Source organism: Acomys russatus, chromosome 4 (genome assembly GCF_903995435.1).
Source record: "Acomys russatus chromosome 4, mAcoRus1.1, whole genome shotgun sequence".
Classification (NCBI taxonomy): Eukaryota; Metazoa; Chordata; class Mammalia; order Rodentia; family Muridae; genus Acomys; species Acomys russatus.
Window position 1 is genome coordinate 2954614 of NC_067140.1, and position 15419 is coordinate 2970032.

General features: G+C 51.5%; 1 protein-coding gene across 1 annotated transcript in view; it reads left to right on the plus strand.

The window, feature by feature from the left end:
* The window catches only part of Efcab8 (EF-hand calcium binding domain 8), a 60466-nt gene that overhangs the window by 8274 nt on the left and 36773 nt on the right, over positions 1–15419 (plus strand). Inside the window, exons 4-10 of the mRNA XM_051144820.1 lie at positions 1372–1519; positions 5118–5236; positions 6657–6760; positions 9911–10046; positions 11439–11544; positions 14210–14294; positions 15077–15201. Of these exons, the coding sequence (XP_051000777.1) occupies positions 1372–1519; positions 5118–5236; positions 6657–6760; positions 9911–10046; positions 11439–11544; positions 14210–14294; positions 15077–15201 (823 nt within the window). The remainder of the gene's footprint in view (positions 1–1371; positions 1520–5117; positions 5237–6656; positions 6761–9910; positions 10047–11438; positions 11545–14209; positions 14295–15076; positions 15202–15419) is intronic.

Sequence of the window (15419 nt, forward strand, 5' to 3'; positions counted from 1 at the left end):
TTTTTCAGGTGGAGAAATCTGTGGTTCAGAGAGGTGATGAGAAATGCCCAAGATAAAATAGCTTCAAAGTGGGAGAGTTTTTGTAATTCCAACCCAGAGTCCAGGACTCTGTAGTCATGGGCTTCCTCTCAAGCCTGCTGTCTGCGTGTATAGATGGGAGACATGCCAGAGCGGCAGATATGATCAGAGCCTGGGGAATGTTAGAGCTGGCGGTGGTGGCTCTTAACTGAAGATTAAGAAAAAGTTGCTTAGAGAAAGTGCTGGCAAGTGGAGGTTAGACACAGGGCAGGAGGGCAGTGCTGTGCATAGCATGCAGCCTCAGAAGCAGAACACCTGCTCTGTTAGATTTTTGGGTGCAGTTGGGGTGCCTGGGACATGGCATGTGCCTTGAAAGGCAGAAGCCTCTGAAAGCGAGGCTGTGAAAGGCTCTGAGTGCTAAGCTTAGGAGCGGGAAGTGGAGGGAACAGCTATGCAGTGTGTCAGGGCCAGGCAAAGTCATGGCCATATTTGCCTCCTAGGAAGAGAGACTGATATCAGTGCTGAGAGATGGACTGGAAAGGAAGGACAGGCAGACCCCAGGCTTGTTGAGGACGCATTGTGCTTGAGCCTGCCATAGGCCAGAGTTCGGGCTGGGATGGGGGCTGGGACGTGGATATCAAGAAGAACGAACAAGAGGAGCAGTAAGCAGGGACAGGGACGACAGGGAAAGGCTGAGGCAGTGCTGGTGTTCCCAGCCGGCCTCAGGGAGATGGAAAGTGTCAACTCCATCTGGCTCTGTGAAGGCAGGATTCTCAGCTCTGTTCCTTGTTGGGTCCGCAGTGCCTGGTGCTCATCAGCGCGTGTAGATCATGAGGGACTTAGTGGACACCCATAGGAGGAGCCCAAGCATGTTCGCCCCTCTGCTGTGGCTGCAGTCCATTAAAGAGTTTTAAGCAAGCTGGGGTGGCAGACTCCAGTAACCCCAGCACTTGGGTGGTTGAGGCAGGAGGCTCTTAAGGCCAGCTTGGGCTACAGGGTGAGGTTCTGTCTCAATAAATAAAACAAACTAAAAGGTAAAAACAAAACAAACAAACAAACAAAAAAAAACAGGAGTCCATGTTATCTAACCTTGCTGACCCAAACACAGCATCCATAAGAGGACAGGGATTACCTCCCTGCCACCACAAGAAGGACTTTAGACCTTTCTCCATCGTGATAGGACTAAAACACATCAGAGCTAGTAAGGAAGCCCCACTGTTTTGAGCAGTAAGCAACACTGCACTTAGCCACTTCCTCACAGATTCCCCCTTATAAACCAAACATGCCAACAAACATTTGGCTTGGAGAACTAACTTTCTTAGTGCCTAGTTCTTGTGGTCATATTTGTCCCAGCTGGCCCATCCAGGTGGATCCCAAGATAAGGAGACTTCTGGTGACCCGCTGCAGAAGAGCAAGGAGATCCATCAAAGGACCCAGCAGTTTGAGATGAGCCTGGGCGACCTACAAAAGGTGTTTGAGAAGGAGACAGCCAAGACTGGAGGTATGGCCATGTTGTAGCCTGGTCTCTGTGACTCCCACTGAGTGCTCGTGATCTCATAGTTTCCATGGGTCTGGAGTGAGGCCAGGGCTGAGCAGCCTCCCTGCTCAGGATCTCAAAAACTGCAGTTTGGAAGTCAGCTAGAGCCATGTTGTCATCTGAGGCTTGACTTGGTAAGGACTTACTTCTAAGCTTACATACACTGCTCTAGAATTCAGATCCTTGAAACTGTGGTATAGAGACCTTTCACTTCTTTCTGGCTGTTGCAAAGAGGTTGCCCTTAGCTCCCAGAAGCCACCCCACAGTGGCTGGCCACATGGGATTTACCTACATGACAGATGGCAAGGCTTGAGCCAAGGGTAGAACCGCACTCACAGGAGTCACAATCTTGTGTCATGGGACGGTGGCAAAGATGTGATGCCCTGTTGTTTAAGAGTAAGTCAAAGGTCTCACCCTAAGCAGGAGGGACCACAGGAGGGTGTGAACAGCAGGATCTGCCCATCCTGGGGTCTCTGTATGGGTCTCTAATCTGACTCCTCAGATACTAATTTGAACTAGAAAATATTCTGAGCTGAGGAAGCATTTTACACCTGCCCTTACTAGATGTGCTCAGAACACTTACTCAGCCTCTGGGGTAAAATCAGCTAATACAATGCACATTTTAAAATAAAGTGTGGGCTATCCCATGAAAGCAAGAAATGGTGATTATATGCGTTTGCACCACAGTAAAGTAGAAATGCCCTAAGCTGGGGACTATTGAGTTATTACATACCCTTCTTTTTATATCTGAAGGACTTGGCATTGTACCTCGGAGCCTCCTAGGCAACCCTTCTGATGGGTCTAACTGTTCTTCCATGACTGGAACCATTCCTCCATTTTGTTTATTTACTTTTCATTGATGTTTTGGGGATACCCTCTGCATATCAGACCTTTTCTATCCTGGCAACTTGATTTATGCCCTTTGGGATGATAACTCCTGAAAGTCAAGTAAGATTAAAGGCATCGTCAGTCTTGAGTTGCTACACTATGGATGCTAGTGCTGGGCACATCTACTTTCCTGTTCATTTGAGTTTTTCAGCCACACAGAGAAAAAGAGAGAGAGAGAGAGAGAGAGAGAGAGAGAGAGAGAGAGAGAGAGAGAGAGACAGACAGACAGACAGACAGACAGACAGACAGACAGACAGAGATAGAGACAGAGACACAGAGAAAGACAGAGAGACAGACACAGACACAGAGAAAGACAGACAGAGAGAGACAGAGACAGAGACAGACAGGCAGGCAGGCAGGCAGACAGACAGACACACAGACAGACACACAGACACTGAGAGACAGAGGCACAGAGAGAGTGTGCACATGTAGAGGCTAAAAGCCGGCATCAAGATGTCTTCTATTGCTTTTCACCTTACTTGATTGATACAGGGTCTCTTCACCAGAGCAGAGGTTTCTTCTTTTGGCAAGGCTGGCGGATGGCAAGCCCCCAGGATCCAGCAGTCTTTGCCCTGCTTAGGACTAGGGCCGCAGGCATGTGCTTCCATGTCTGGCTTCGTACATAGGTTCCTCATGTCTTCATATGTGCAAGGCAAGTGCTTTACCGCAGAACTGACTTCCCCACCTCAGATTTTTATTTTGAAAACTTTGGGCATGGTGTTAGTTTGGGGAAGGACAATTCCCTCTGCATTGATGGAGGGTTAGGAAATCAAGCTGGCTTTTCTCTCTAGTTCCTGTGACAGCATGGAAGCCTGATAGCCCCAGCTTTACGTATTTGAGATGGCCATCTCTCCCATTGAGTACATGTTCTCAGGCTTTGGTTTGACCCCCAGTCTAGTATGGCAGGGACAATGGCGCTATTCTGTTAAAGATAGTGCAGGGTGGTGTGCAGACCATGAGTTCTAAGGACAGATGCTGACATTCCTTTTTACCAATAACCTGATGGCTGTGTGACCTTGGGCAGACAACCCTCATTTCCTCCAAGTCCCTCTTATGCCGCCAGCATTCATAGGGTGCAGAGAACAGAACTTTCACTTCCTGGTGCCCACAGAAACACTTGGGCCAGTGTTTGTTGAGTGATAATGGATTGGGAGACAGTGAAGGTGTCAGACAATAGGAAAGCCAGGCAGTGGGGATGGTAGCATCCTCAGACAATCCTTAGGAAGAAAGGCATCCTTGTAGAAAGAGTGAGCGCAAGTGCAGGAAGCGCCATCCATGTTGTGCAAAGGCCCAGTAGTGGGTGAAGAGAGGTCATTATGGCTGGAGCCAAGTATGAAGGATGTCGTGGAAGATGGTACTTTCTGAGAGGAGCTAGATACTGCATAGTCTGTGGCCACTGTGAGGCTTCCAGTGTTTGAAGGAGTTTTAGAAGTGATTTTTTGGGGCTGGAGAGATGGCTCAGAAGTTAAGAGCACCGTCTGCTCTTCCAAAGGTTCAGAGTTCAAGTCCCAGAAACCACATGGTAGCTTACAACCACTGGTAATGAGATCTGGTGCCTTCTTGTGGTAGGCAGGCACACATGTGGGCAGAATACTGTGTAAATAATAAATAAATCTTTTTAAAAAGAAGTGATTTTTTTTTTTTTTTTGGTTTTTTTGAGACAGTGTTTCTCTGTGTAGCCTTGGCTGTCCTGGACTCGCTTTGTAGACCAGGCTGGCCTCGAACTCACAGTGATCCGCCCGCCTCTGCCTCCTGAGTGCTGGGATTAAAGGCGTGCGCCACCACGCCCGGCCCAAGAAGTAATTTTTTTAAAGGCACTAATTACATTAAAAAATTAGTCAGGGCCAGCCAATTGACACCTTTGCAACCAGATTTCCTTATAAGCATAGAACCCAGGTCAGGGAGAAAGTCTTCTATGCTTGCCTTGTCTTCCTCCTTTCTTCCCGCTCTCTCTCTAGGCAAAGGTTGTTGTTGTTACTGTTATTATTGTTATTATACTATTATTATTACTGTCTTTCTGAAACAGGATCTCATGTAGCCTCGGTTGACCTCGAACTCTGAACTTTCTGCCTCTGCTCCTCCTCCTATGCTGGAATTACAGGCATATACCATCATACTGACTAAACATTTTTGTTTTCTTAAATTGCTTTTAAAAGATGAACTTAATGAGCTGCGGTGGTTGCTGCTCATCACTTGCACTGGAGGTGCCTCTGGTCTGTGGAGACTTGTTGCTCTAGTCTGTATCCCTTGATCCCTTGAAGTGGGATTTGGAGTTGAGAGGCTCTGTCTACCCTCCCTCCTGCTGTGGGGTAAACACACTGGTAGATGTTTATGAGGCATCGCTGAGCGTGGGTGGGCAAATGAGATGGGAAAGATAATTGTGTGATGGCAGAAGCCTCAGGAATCAGTGAGCCTGTGCTAGGCTGGATGCTGGAGGCTGAGGGAAGAGGAAGCAGGATCAAGCTTGTGACTGATGAAGGGTTGGGGAGCAGAGGGGCTGCCTCCTAAGCAACTGCACCTCTAGCTAGAGTTTCTCCCACCCACCTCTTTTGAGGGGTCCAACTGACAGTCACAGGCAGGAGGCAGAGAGTGTGTGGAGTGGGGTGCCTAGAGCCTGCGGCTGGTGAGGGTCACATGACCTGTGACTGTGCACCCATGTCTTTCTTCCTCAAAGCCCTGAACAAGGAAGGGTTCATCAGGGTCATGATGAGGGTGCTGAGCAACATGTCGGAGGAGACGCTCGAGGTGCTCTTCTTGAAGGTGGACTCCGACTGCAGTGGCTTTGTCACCTGGGTAAGGAGGGTGCCCTGCTGCCACAGGAGGCTAGGAGAAGCTAGACGGTCCAGCCTGGACATCTCAGCGGAGCAGGCAGAGGCTTAGAGATGGGAGGTGGCAAGTATCAGAAAGTCCATCTGGACCCTAGTACCAGTTGGGGTACTTGCCAGGTGAAGGGAAGCTTGGTGTCTCTGAGGGGTCTCCCTTGAGGATTCTGTGAGGTGGGCTCATTGGCCCCCCCATGTCGAGACCTCCGTGTCCGGCATTCGCTCTTCACATCCGAGGTACAGCTAGCTAGCCTCCCATCCAGGGTGGGGGGATCTGCATCTGTACCATGACAGTATCATGGCCCTTTCTTGTCACCCAGGGACAGGCAAGCTTATGGCTGTTGAATCCGGAACTGTCAGGTTTCATAACATAGCAACAATACATTCAACAGAGCACATGGCATTAAGCCTACAGAAACGTGCAGAGCCTGGTCACGGAGACTGACGTCATAAAGAGGACGATGAGGCACCATGCCCAGCACTTTGTGTATTTCCCTGTTGGCGACTCACAGGATCCAGAAGGGATAGTGGCTGGGAAATTTAGGCTCAGAGCCATTAGGACCTTTGTTTCAGTGTTACAGAGCTGGCTACCTGCTGAGCCTGTACTTGAACCCAGGGAGTGTGCATTACCAGTCTGTGGGGTAATTGCAATGAACACCTCCTCATGGTTTAGACATAATGTTCCCAGCATTCTCTGTCCACCTACACAATGATTCTTACCAGCTCTTCTTTTTGTGGTGCTAGGGGTTGAACTCAGGGCCTTGTGCACGCTAAGCAAGTGTTCTGCCATTGAGTTCCGTCCTCACCTTCCCTCCATCCCTTCCATTCTCATTGAGATGAGATGTTGTCCATGTGGGTCTTGAACTCTTGGACTCAGGAGATCCTTCTGAGTAGCTGGGCCTAAGATGTGTCAACATTCCCTGTTCCTATTTCTTGTTATGGCTTCATATGTTTGTAGCTTGGCCATGTTTTCCTGAGGCTGGCCACTGGAGCCCAGAGTTGCAGATGTCTGTAGGGTGTAGGTATACCTTCGTAGCTGTGGACCCTCCCTACTGTTAACTTGGGGATGGACTTAGACACATCAGACATGGTGCTTCAGTTGGATTGCCCTGTGTGCGAAGCAGAGGTGACCAGGAGCTTTTCAAGGGTGGCTAGGTAGTGTGGCTGTGCCCGAGGGCTACTTAGCGTTATACACCATGCTTGGCACATTTGAGATTCAAGCACAAGCCCCTTGCTTGGCTACGTCCCTAGTGAGTGCTCAGAGGACAGCTTCAGAGCCACCTGCATTGTAGAGAGTCGAGGGAAAACACTATACAAGGCTTGGGTCCTCAAGGCAAATATCAAGACCACCGCCAATGCCTCCTTCCCCTCGCTTTGTCTTTCCGAGGCAGCAGAAGTATGTGGACTATATGATTCGTGAGTTCCAGGGCAAGGAGAAGATGAGGAAGAGCCAGTACCGCCTGCGCTTCCACCTTCCCATGACCATCATCCCCCTGTAAGAGCCTCTTCCCTGCAGCTGGGGTGTGATGGAAAAGTGCAGGCGCCAGTCCTGCAGGGAGCCCCCTCCTCAGTCCACAAGCCTCTCTGCTAGCCCAATCAAAGTGCTGGGTGGCCTGTTGTCCTTTCAGTTTGTCCTTCACAAGCTATGGGTGGTCATGAGGAGAAAGAAGGTGGGTAGCTTGTCCCCTAGTCACAGAGGAGCTCAGAGAGGCCAGCCTCATGGCTTGCCTAGGCTAAGAGGCAGGAAGGGGCGGGGCTGTTCTGCATGCTTGTCCCCGCCTCTTCTGAGCACTGCGCCGTTTCTCCCGTTTCCCTGGACGGGGCCAGTGCTGAGCGAAGCTGGTGATTTCCTCCCCAGAGCTACAGATGGCTCACATGTGTGTGCAGCTTGGATTCTCCTGGGAGGAAGCTGTTCCGTAGACTCCCTAGCCAGGCTGTGAGGGCCTTGCAAGGCCTTGCTGACCCTTTGGAGAGGGTGGCCTTGGCTCTGCCTGAGCAGCTATTCACTCTGCTGCTCCCCTCCCCCCATGGTGCTGCTCTCCCCCCTCCCCCGCCCCCACCACGGTGTCCACTGAAGTTTGGCCTTGAAGAGCTTCTGTGGCTGATGACCCACAAGAGAAGATCAAACAGACTTATCTGATATAAGTTTTAAGTTTTCGTGGGAGCCCTCCTAGGGAAGTGAAAACATGGAGGCTGTAAATCCTGAGTGGTTGCGTGCTAGGTTTGAGGAAGAATGGAAAGTTATGGGGAAATTACTTATTTAACTTTTGAGACGACGTGCATCTCAAGGGCTGGGGCTGGCCTCCAATCCGACATGTAGGCTGAACTGATCCTCCTCCCTCTGCTGCCCACGTGCTTGGAGTCTAGGTATGATCCTGTTTCACACAGTGGTGGGATCAAATCCCAGCCTTTACACGTCCCAGCCATGCCCTCCTCCAACGGATCTAAATCCCCCAGTTCCCCTGGGAAATGAGGGCACGGTCGGTAGGGGAGGTGTAGTAACTGGAGGAGATGTGGCCAGCCTGCTCATCCCCAGTCCTCTCTGTGCCCTTGGCTTTTCAGAAGTAAGGTGGTAGTTAGGGGTGGTGGTGCGTGCCTGGAACCCCAGCACTCAGGTGGTAGAGGCAGGAGGATCAAAAGTTCAGGGTCCCCTTCAGCTGCAGGATGAGTTGGAGACCAGCCTGGTATACGCGACACCCTGTTTCAGAAAAGAAAAAGAAAAAAGATCACTCCCACTTGGATCTTATGTCCCAAACTAACTGCTGCTCAAACACCTTCAGCTGAAAAACAATATGTAATGGTGCAAAGCGCCACGCTTTGGAATGGCACATGTCGCATTTTATCAGCCTTTTCCTTTCTATGCTGTGACCCTGTCTCCCCCGCTGGCAGTCCTCCTCTACCAGCCCAGGGACCAGGGGTGGTTTGTTGGCTTGCAGTGGTTCTCAACTTTCCTAACGCTGTGACCCTTTAATGCAGTTCCTCATGTTGTGGGGACTCCCCATCCTCCACTACTTTTGTTGCTTCGTCGTAAAAGTAACTTTGCTACTGCTTTGAGTTGTAATGTGAACACCTGATATGTGACCCCTATGAACAGGTCATTTGATATCCCACCTAGTGGGTCCCGACCCACAGGTTGAGAACCACTGGCTTAGCGCTTGGCCCTCATCAGCCAAGGCTCTGAGCTCGGCTGCCTGTGGGACTCCTTCTCCTTTCCTGGAACCACCCCGGGGTGGAGCACCAGCAGCCTGGGTTGTGTGGCTAGGGTGCCAGCTCCTGTGGAGCACAGTTTTGTGAGCCAGCTGAGGGTGGGTGGGCGGGCCCTTAGAGAGCCACACCTAGTGCAGGTTGTAGAAGAGCGAGATCTAGAGGTTGTCTCTGCCTCTGGCTGACTGGAGCTTTAGTGGAGAGGGTGCTTAATGGAGATCATAGAAGAGTGGCTGGTAAAGAGAAATTGTGGTTGGGAGTTAATTGAGGAGTAGCCAATTAAATATGAATAATGAGAGTTTTTATAACTGTAATTTTGACATGAATTCTTGGCTAGATGTAAATTCTTTGCCAGTCTTTCTGTTTCTTCAGAGCTCAAGAATGTTTAAAATCTGGGACATAAATAAATAAATAAATAAATAAATAAATAAATAAATAAAATGCCAGGACACTTCTTTTATTTGCTCTAATTTATTTCTACAGCCTACAAACCCAGAGGGAGCTTGGATTTGATGGAGAAAGTAGCCAGAATAGCCAAGCAGAGTTTAGTTAATTTTATGAGCGAGTGACTCTTAAAAGTCAGCTTACCATTACTGACTGTGGGCTGAGCACACACCCAGCACACCACCCTCTTTGATCCCTTCGCTGTCCAGAAAGGGAGAGGCGTGGCCACCGCATGCATGAGGAAACAGACCTCCCTGAGATGCCATTCCCGTGGCTGTGTTAGCTTCAGGCTCAACTCTCTGGTCCTCACAGTCTTTGGTCTTGATGGAAGGGGCAGACTTGAAGTGCTAGAGAGAGAGAGAGACAGCTGAGAATCGTGGTAACTCTCAGTACAGAGAAATAGGCCAATGGCAGGAGACAGAGATCTACAGCTAGAACGCGTGGCCCTGCCCTTCCTTCTTGGAACTGCAGTGAGACACGAACTGGAGTCACGTTTCACAGTGGCATGGCTTCCCCCTTAGCCTCAGTCAGCTCACGCCTGTGTTCAAGCTTTGGAAAAGGTCCCGGAGGAGAGATGAAAGCGCTGGGGCTTAGTTCTAGCTAGCTAGGCCTGAGTGGGATGCAGGTGATGTATCCTGCCTTGCCCTGCCATGATCCAAGATGGGCAGATGACATGGGGGACTGGGAGCCCTCAGAGCCAGAGAGCTGGCCTTGCAATCCCTGGCAGGTAGCACTGACGCGTGCTTGGCCTTTTTTGATCCAGTTGAAGTCCATTTGGAGAAGGGACAGAGTCCAATGTCCCCTGGAGCTACCTACAGTTTCTTGGTGTGGTGTGGTGTGGTGTGGTGTGTGTGTGTGTGTGTGTGTGTGTGTGTGTGTGTGTGTGTGTGTGTGTGTGTGTAAGCACATGTGTGTAGCTGTCCCCTCTGGCTGACCTCTTGGTTCATGCGGACACTTCCTTTCTCAGTCATGTCTGCATGTTTCTTGCCATCTACAGGCGCCATGGGAGCGAGGTTGTAAAAGTGGCATTTTTAACCCAACGGTTTAAAAAGTTGGGGTGTTTCCTGACTGTCACCAAGGACGGGAACCTACAGTTCTGGTCTGAGACATTTTCAATGATGAGCCTCTTTCGGGTGAGTGTGACACTCGTGGGGTTGGTGGAGAGCCTCTGCTGTGGCACCCTGAGTAGACTTGTCCTTGGCACTCATTATCCGAGCAGCCAGGCCCTGAAGTCACAGGGCATAGGTCCAGATTGTGACTTAACCATGGGACCCTCACACTTGTCATCTGCTAAGCAGAGTCCCCCGTGGATGTCTACTAGGTGCCTCCAAAGCAGTTCAGCCAAGGAGCGTGTCCCTGGAGTCCCCATCTCAATGAGTGTTAGCCTCCAGCCTCTGTGCCAGTGCCCACCTTCTCTCCTTGCCCTGACATACCCCCACATACCCTGACATGTCCTGCTGATTGAAACCTTTATCTGGACCAGGCAGAAAGTCATGGTATCTGGGCTCTGGGGTCCAACTTCCTACCTATACCACTTACTAGCTATGGGATGCTGGCCGGGATGTCTGCCCAAGGAGGCTTGGAGTAGTAGTCCCTATGTGAGCTGTGGGGGCACTTAATGGTATGGGGCCCGGAGCATGCTTGAGCAGGCTGAGGCATTCAGTGAGGACAGAAGAGTATAAGCCAACATCATCAAGGCATTTCTGCTATCAGCTCATGGCCTAGTGCAGTAAAGAATGACACATCCAGGCAAATCTGCTGTGCACTTGACACTGCCAGGCTAGTGGAGGAGCCTGCAGCCAATAAGGAAAGCCCTGCTTTCCAGGGCTTATGCAGAGCACTGTCAACACTGTGAGGGACTTCACACATATGTGGCCATACTTGCTTTATACTTGCCGCCGGGGCCAGCCTTTGTAGGAGGAGAGACCTGCATGGGGGTAAGATCTGTGGAGGTTTCATTACTCTTTCACATGTACATGCATGCACGTGTGTGTGTTCACATGTGCACTCCTGAGCCTGTGGTTTCTGGCATACTCTTGTCTTCCTTTTCTCCACATGTGCATGGAAGGATGTGTTAGTAGACTGATCTCCTGGCCGTGGCTGCTATATGTCACCTCTGGGGCCCTAAGGAGGCTGAGGAAGCCTTTGTGGGAAGTCTTGAGAGTCCTGGAGGGTCTTCCTGGAGGAGCTGGTTTAGGGTTGGATGCTGGCAAGGGTGGGCCTTCCAGCACCATTGGTGAATGCCCAGTGGGGGCTTGCTGTCATGCAAGTGGGAGGCTTTGGAGGTGGGCTTGGCCTTAAGTCACTGGGATCATGAAGATGGGTGACCCCTAGGCCCATTTTACAGATGAGGGGACAGCCTGGAGGAGTTTAGCCAGGGCCCCGTTCCTAGTGCTGGCATTAAGGCTCCATGCCAGGGCTGTGCTTGCTCCAGGATCTTGTGTGGCAGGAAAGATCCCCGTGCCTCTCTGCACTCTGCTAGCAACTTTCCGTGGCCCGAGCCTCCTCTGTTCTTCTTCTGCCAGCTTACCCAGCCCCAGCAGTTCCACCACCAGAAGATGTGGGTTGTCGACATGGTATATCTGCACAACATGAACCTCATTGCAGTTGCCTCGACTGGGCTAAAGATAGGTGAGTCTCCGGGGCTCTCCAGGCCTGCTCTTGGCTTCTAGCGAGCTGTGCACTTGGGACAGACCTGTTGGCTGAGCGACCAAGAGCACGAATGGGAGTCCTCTGGCAATGTTGTTGGACAGAGAGGCTGTGGTCAGTGGGGCCTCTGAGTGTTGCTGTAAGAGGCCCTGGTGTCGACCCGCTGTGTTGGTGACTGCTTTATAGGCCGGTGTGCTCAGTGAGTGCTGAATGTCTTCACTCACCGAACAGTTCACATTCTAAAGCCCAGCCCACGCCACTCTCTCCACTTGATTCTCACCTTTTCTTGCTGCTGCCTCCAGCCCAGGCCACCTTCTGCTCTCACTGGAGCAGCACTGCAGCCTCCTCTTGCTTAGCGCATCTCCCTGAAGATCCCCATAGATACAAAAGGGCTTTTGAAATGTCTCCCTGCAGGAAACCTTTACACCCCCTGCCCCCACAAAGCACGGATGGAGGAGGGTCCTTGGTGTGGTCCACGAGGCCAGACGGTCTGGCCCCTGCTGCCCATTGTTTTCCCTGGACCAGACCTTCCTCCTGTCATGCCATGCCAAGGCTACCATGACCTTCTCTTGCCCTTTCTGTTGGGCACTGTGGGTCAGTGTGCGTGCTGTGTCTTACTCCCCACGCACCTCCCCACCCCAGAGCTTCTACTTTTCCTTTGATTCATCACAGGTGTTAATTCCTCAGAGACCTTTCCATGATCATGTAGTCCAAATCAGGTGTGCCTCTTAAAAAAATTGCACAAGACAAGGCCCTCTCCCTGTCAAGCCCCTTCATAATGGGGTCGAATATTTGTCAGCGTGAGTCTCTAGTATCTGCCTTCTCCTCTGTGCCGGAGAGGACATTCATGTGCGTACCCAGCTAAATAGGATGGAGAGCAGCTGTAACAGCTAGTGCCCAGGTTTCCGCCCTGGTCCTGCTACTCAGTACATGTGTGGCTTTGTGCAGTTACTTTACTTTCAAGGGCCCCAAGCTACCCAGAGGGAAAACAGGGTAATGCTGTGATCTCTCCTGAGTGTGGGTTAGTGATTGGATAGGTGAGGTGCCTGGCATACACTGGGTACTTTAGCCAACGCTGTCCTTATCAAGAGGACAGACTGTGACACAGCCAGAGAGGCAGCCCATCATAAGCAAGGGCTTGAGAAGTTTAGGAGCTTGTTGCTACCCATGATTCCTGCTGGTCTGTCTCTTCACCCTCAGCCTGGCCCCAGCTCCTCACGCCATCAAGTTCTGCTGACTGAACTGCCGTGATCTGCTCAGAGCGTTTGGTCAAGGCCAGGGGCAAGGGTGGAAGGGCACCATTGTGGGCCTTGACCTCTGTGGCTCAGCCCAGTTAGCCCTGCTCTGTGACCCATATTCCTTCTGGGGTGGCTGGACCTGTAGGAAGCAGACATTTGAGGGCCTGTCATTCAAACGTGGGGGGCTGCTCCTTAGCTTCATTACGCTAGACTGAACTGAGGCTGAGGCTGCCAGAAGGAGCCAGGCTTCCAAAGTGGTGAGGTTTAGTCAGTAGCAGCTGTGTGTCAGGGCCCCGTGGAAGGCTTTTGGGCAGGATGAAAATAATGTTTTCAGAAGATCAATGTTGGGCAGGCCAGTAGCAGACAGTGAGGGATGGGGTGAGCCTGCACAAAACCACTGTACAATCCCTTTCTCATATACAACTGTTTGTTGTGAATTTACCAGGTCTCTGATAGGCTTTGGGCTTCCAAGCTCTCGCCCTGATGAGGGGCGGTAAGTGATGGGGAGGAGAGATGGCTGTCTCTGTCCTCTCTAAACACCCAAAGGGACTCACACACGGACAGACTAGCAGAAGCCATGGGGGCCAGAAGTTGCCTGCTACCCACATTACCCAGGGCTTGGCCCTTGTTCCTTCATCTGTGTATCACGGCCACAGTCACTCAGCAAAGCAGAGCCCTGGGTGCTGTGTTAGATGCCAAGGCTACCACAGGTGCCATGCAGACATGCTCCTTGCCCTCACACAGCTCTCAGGCCAGGCCAGTCCAAACCAGGCAAGCCCCTGTATTCAAATGCAACAGACATGGACTTAAGGCAGAGATAAAGGTGGTGAGAGGGGGACTGATAGGCAGGCAGCCAGGTGGGAGAATGCCAGTGGGCCTAGCTGAAGAGGAGGAGGCCTTTCTAAGAAGTGGTCACGGAGCTGATCTGGGAGGGTTCTGGGGATATTCAAGGTGGGCAGAGCAGGGGGTGGTGGGACCCGGAAGTGGCTGAGGTTGATGTATCTACAGAGGTTAAAGCTGGCACAATTAGAGCCTGGTGGCTGGATGGGGGCTGCAGGCCAGGTAGGAGGAGGCACAGAAGTGGTGTTCAGGTATAGAAGATATGCTGGGCTGTGGAGGGTCTGATCCTATAGGACTTTACAGGCTGAGGTCTGTACTGGGGCTTTGTTCTGGCTACAGTGGGGATCAGAGGGTAGTTTGCAGCTGGATCTTGGCTTCGTGAACGGCTGTTCTCGGATCTGCTACCCTTGGTGCTGTGGTGGCGGTGGTGATGGTGAGGTGGAGTGGAGTGGGCTACATGGCCAGAGAGTTGGCAGGGAGTGCTGGGAGGTGCTTGCCACATCTAGAAAGCTCGCAAGCCTAGGACATGGCTCTTAGCTCTGTATGCCCCTCTCTTCTCTCCTTCCCAGAGTTCTTTGATGTCAGTAAACACAAATGTGTCCGGGCCTTCACCTTTACTGACCTGGATAGCTGTGTCAATGTCATGGACTATTGGTAAGTCTCACAGGAGATGGGTACAGTGGCAACTGCCACATCACTGGGAAAGGGGCTGGGACCCTAGCGAGGCACCTAGGAGAGATGGTTCTGAGCTCAGTGCCATATTGCCCCTTGATGCTTCTTTCCCTGGGTTTACACAGTCACTTCTTCCCCTCCCCGTCCCTTGCTTTCTTTTCTCATCCCACCAGCCACCAAGTGGTAGCAGAGGCTTGTCCTGCTATGCTGAGGTCTTTGGGAAGTAAAGTGGTTGAAATGGAACCTGAAGTTTGGTTCAGTGGTGACTGGGGTATGCTTGGTGGCTGGGCAGAGGCCCAGAGCAAGGCTGGAATCTGTTGGAACTGTCCCTAAGGTATACAGGGCCCTGGGGCACTAAGGCAGAAGAAGGCTCTGCAGTGCTGGGGTCAATAATCTAAAAGCCTCAAGCAGCCTGAGAAACTCCATGCAGGAAGGTTGGACACACTGATAATATCAGTAGTATCAGTGGGCAGCGAGGAGCAGGGAGGTCAGTTGGCAAGGGGTCAGCATGTCATTAGGACCTCCCAGGAGGTTCTGGCAAGGATGCCAGTATGGTAAGGACCTCCTTCATAAGCTTGGGAAAGCAGAAAGTAGGTCTGCAGAAAGTTCACTTTTCTTCCCTGTGGAACCCCGGTGCCCTGGCACAGGAGGCCTCTCACAGGGAGGCAGCTCTTGGCTGTTCTGATTAAAGGACAACCCCCTTCTGTAGAGACCCATCTCCTCTCTCCTGTAACGGAGCACGTTCCATCCTCATCTCTTCCCAGGTCTGACTATCACAAAGGTGTGTTCTGCTACGGTGACATCAAGGGCAACGTTGTCATCTTCATCTCTGACAATATGGCTGGTGGACTGTTCAACCCACTCATCCTTCCCCGGACCTCCAAATGGGGTAGCTAAGAGGCATGGGGATGGGCAGAGGCCTGAGGAGTGGGTAGACATGGGTGCTAAGTTGGCCCCGGTCTCTGAGACATTCTCGCCTCCGTGTTTCCCTGCTCTGCATCTCTGATGAGGCTCCTCAGTGTTCAGAGGGAGATGGTGAGAGGAGAAGGTCAGAGGGTCTGGGCTGAGGGACAGTCTTTTGCAGGTGAGGGCTGACTGAGGGCTGCC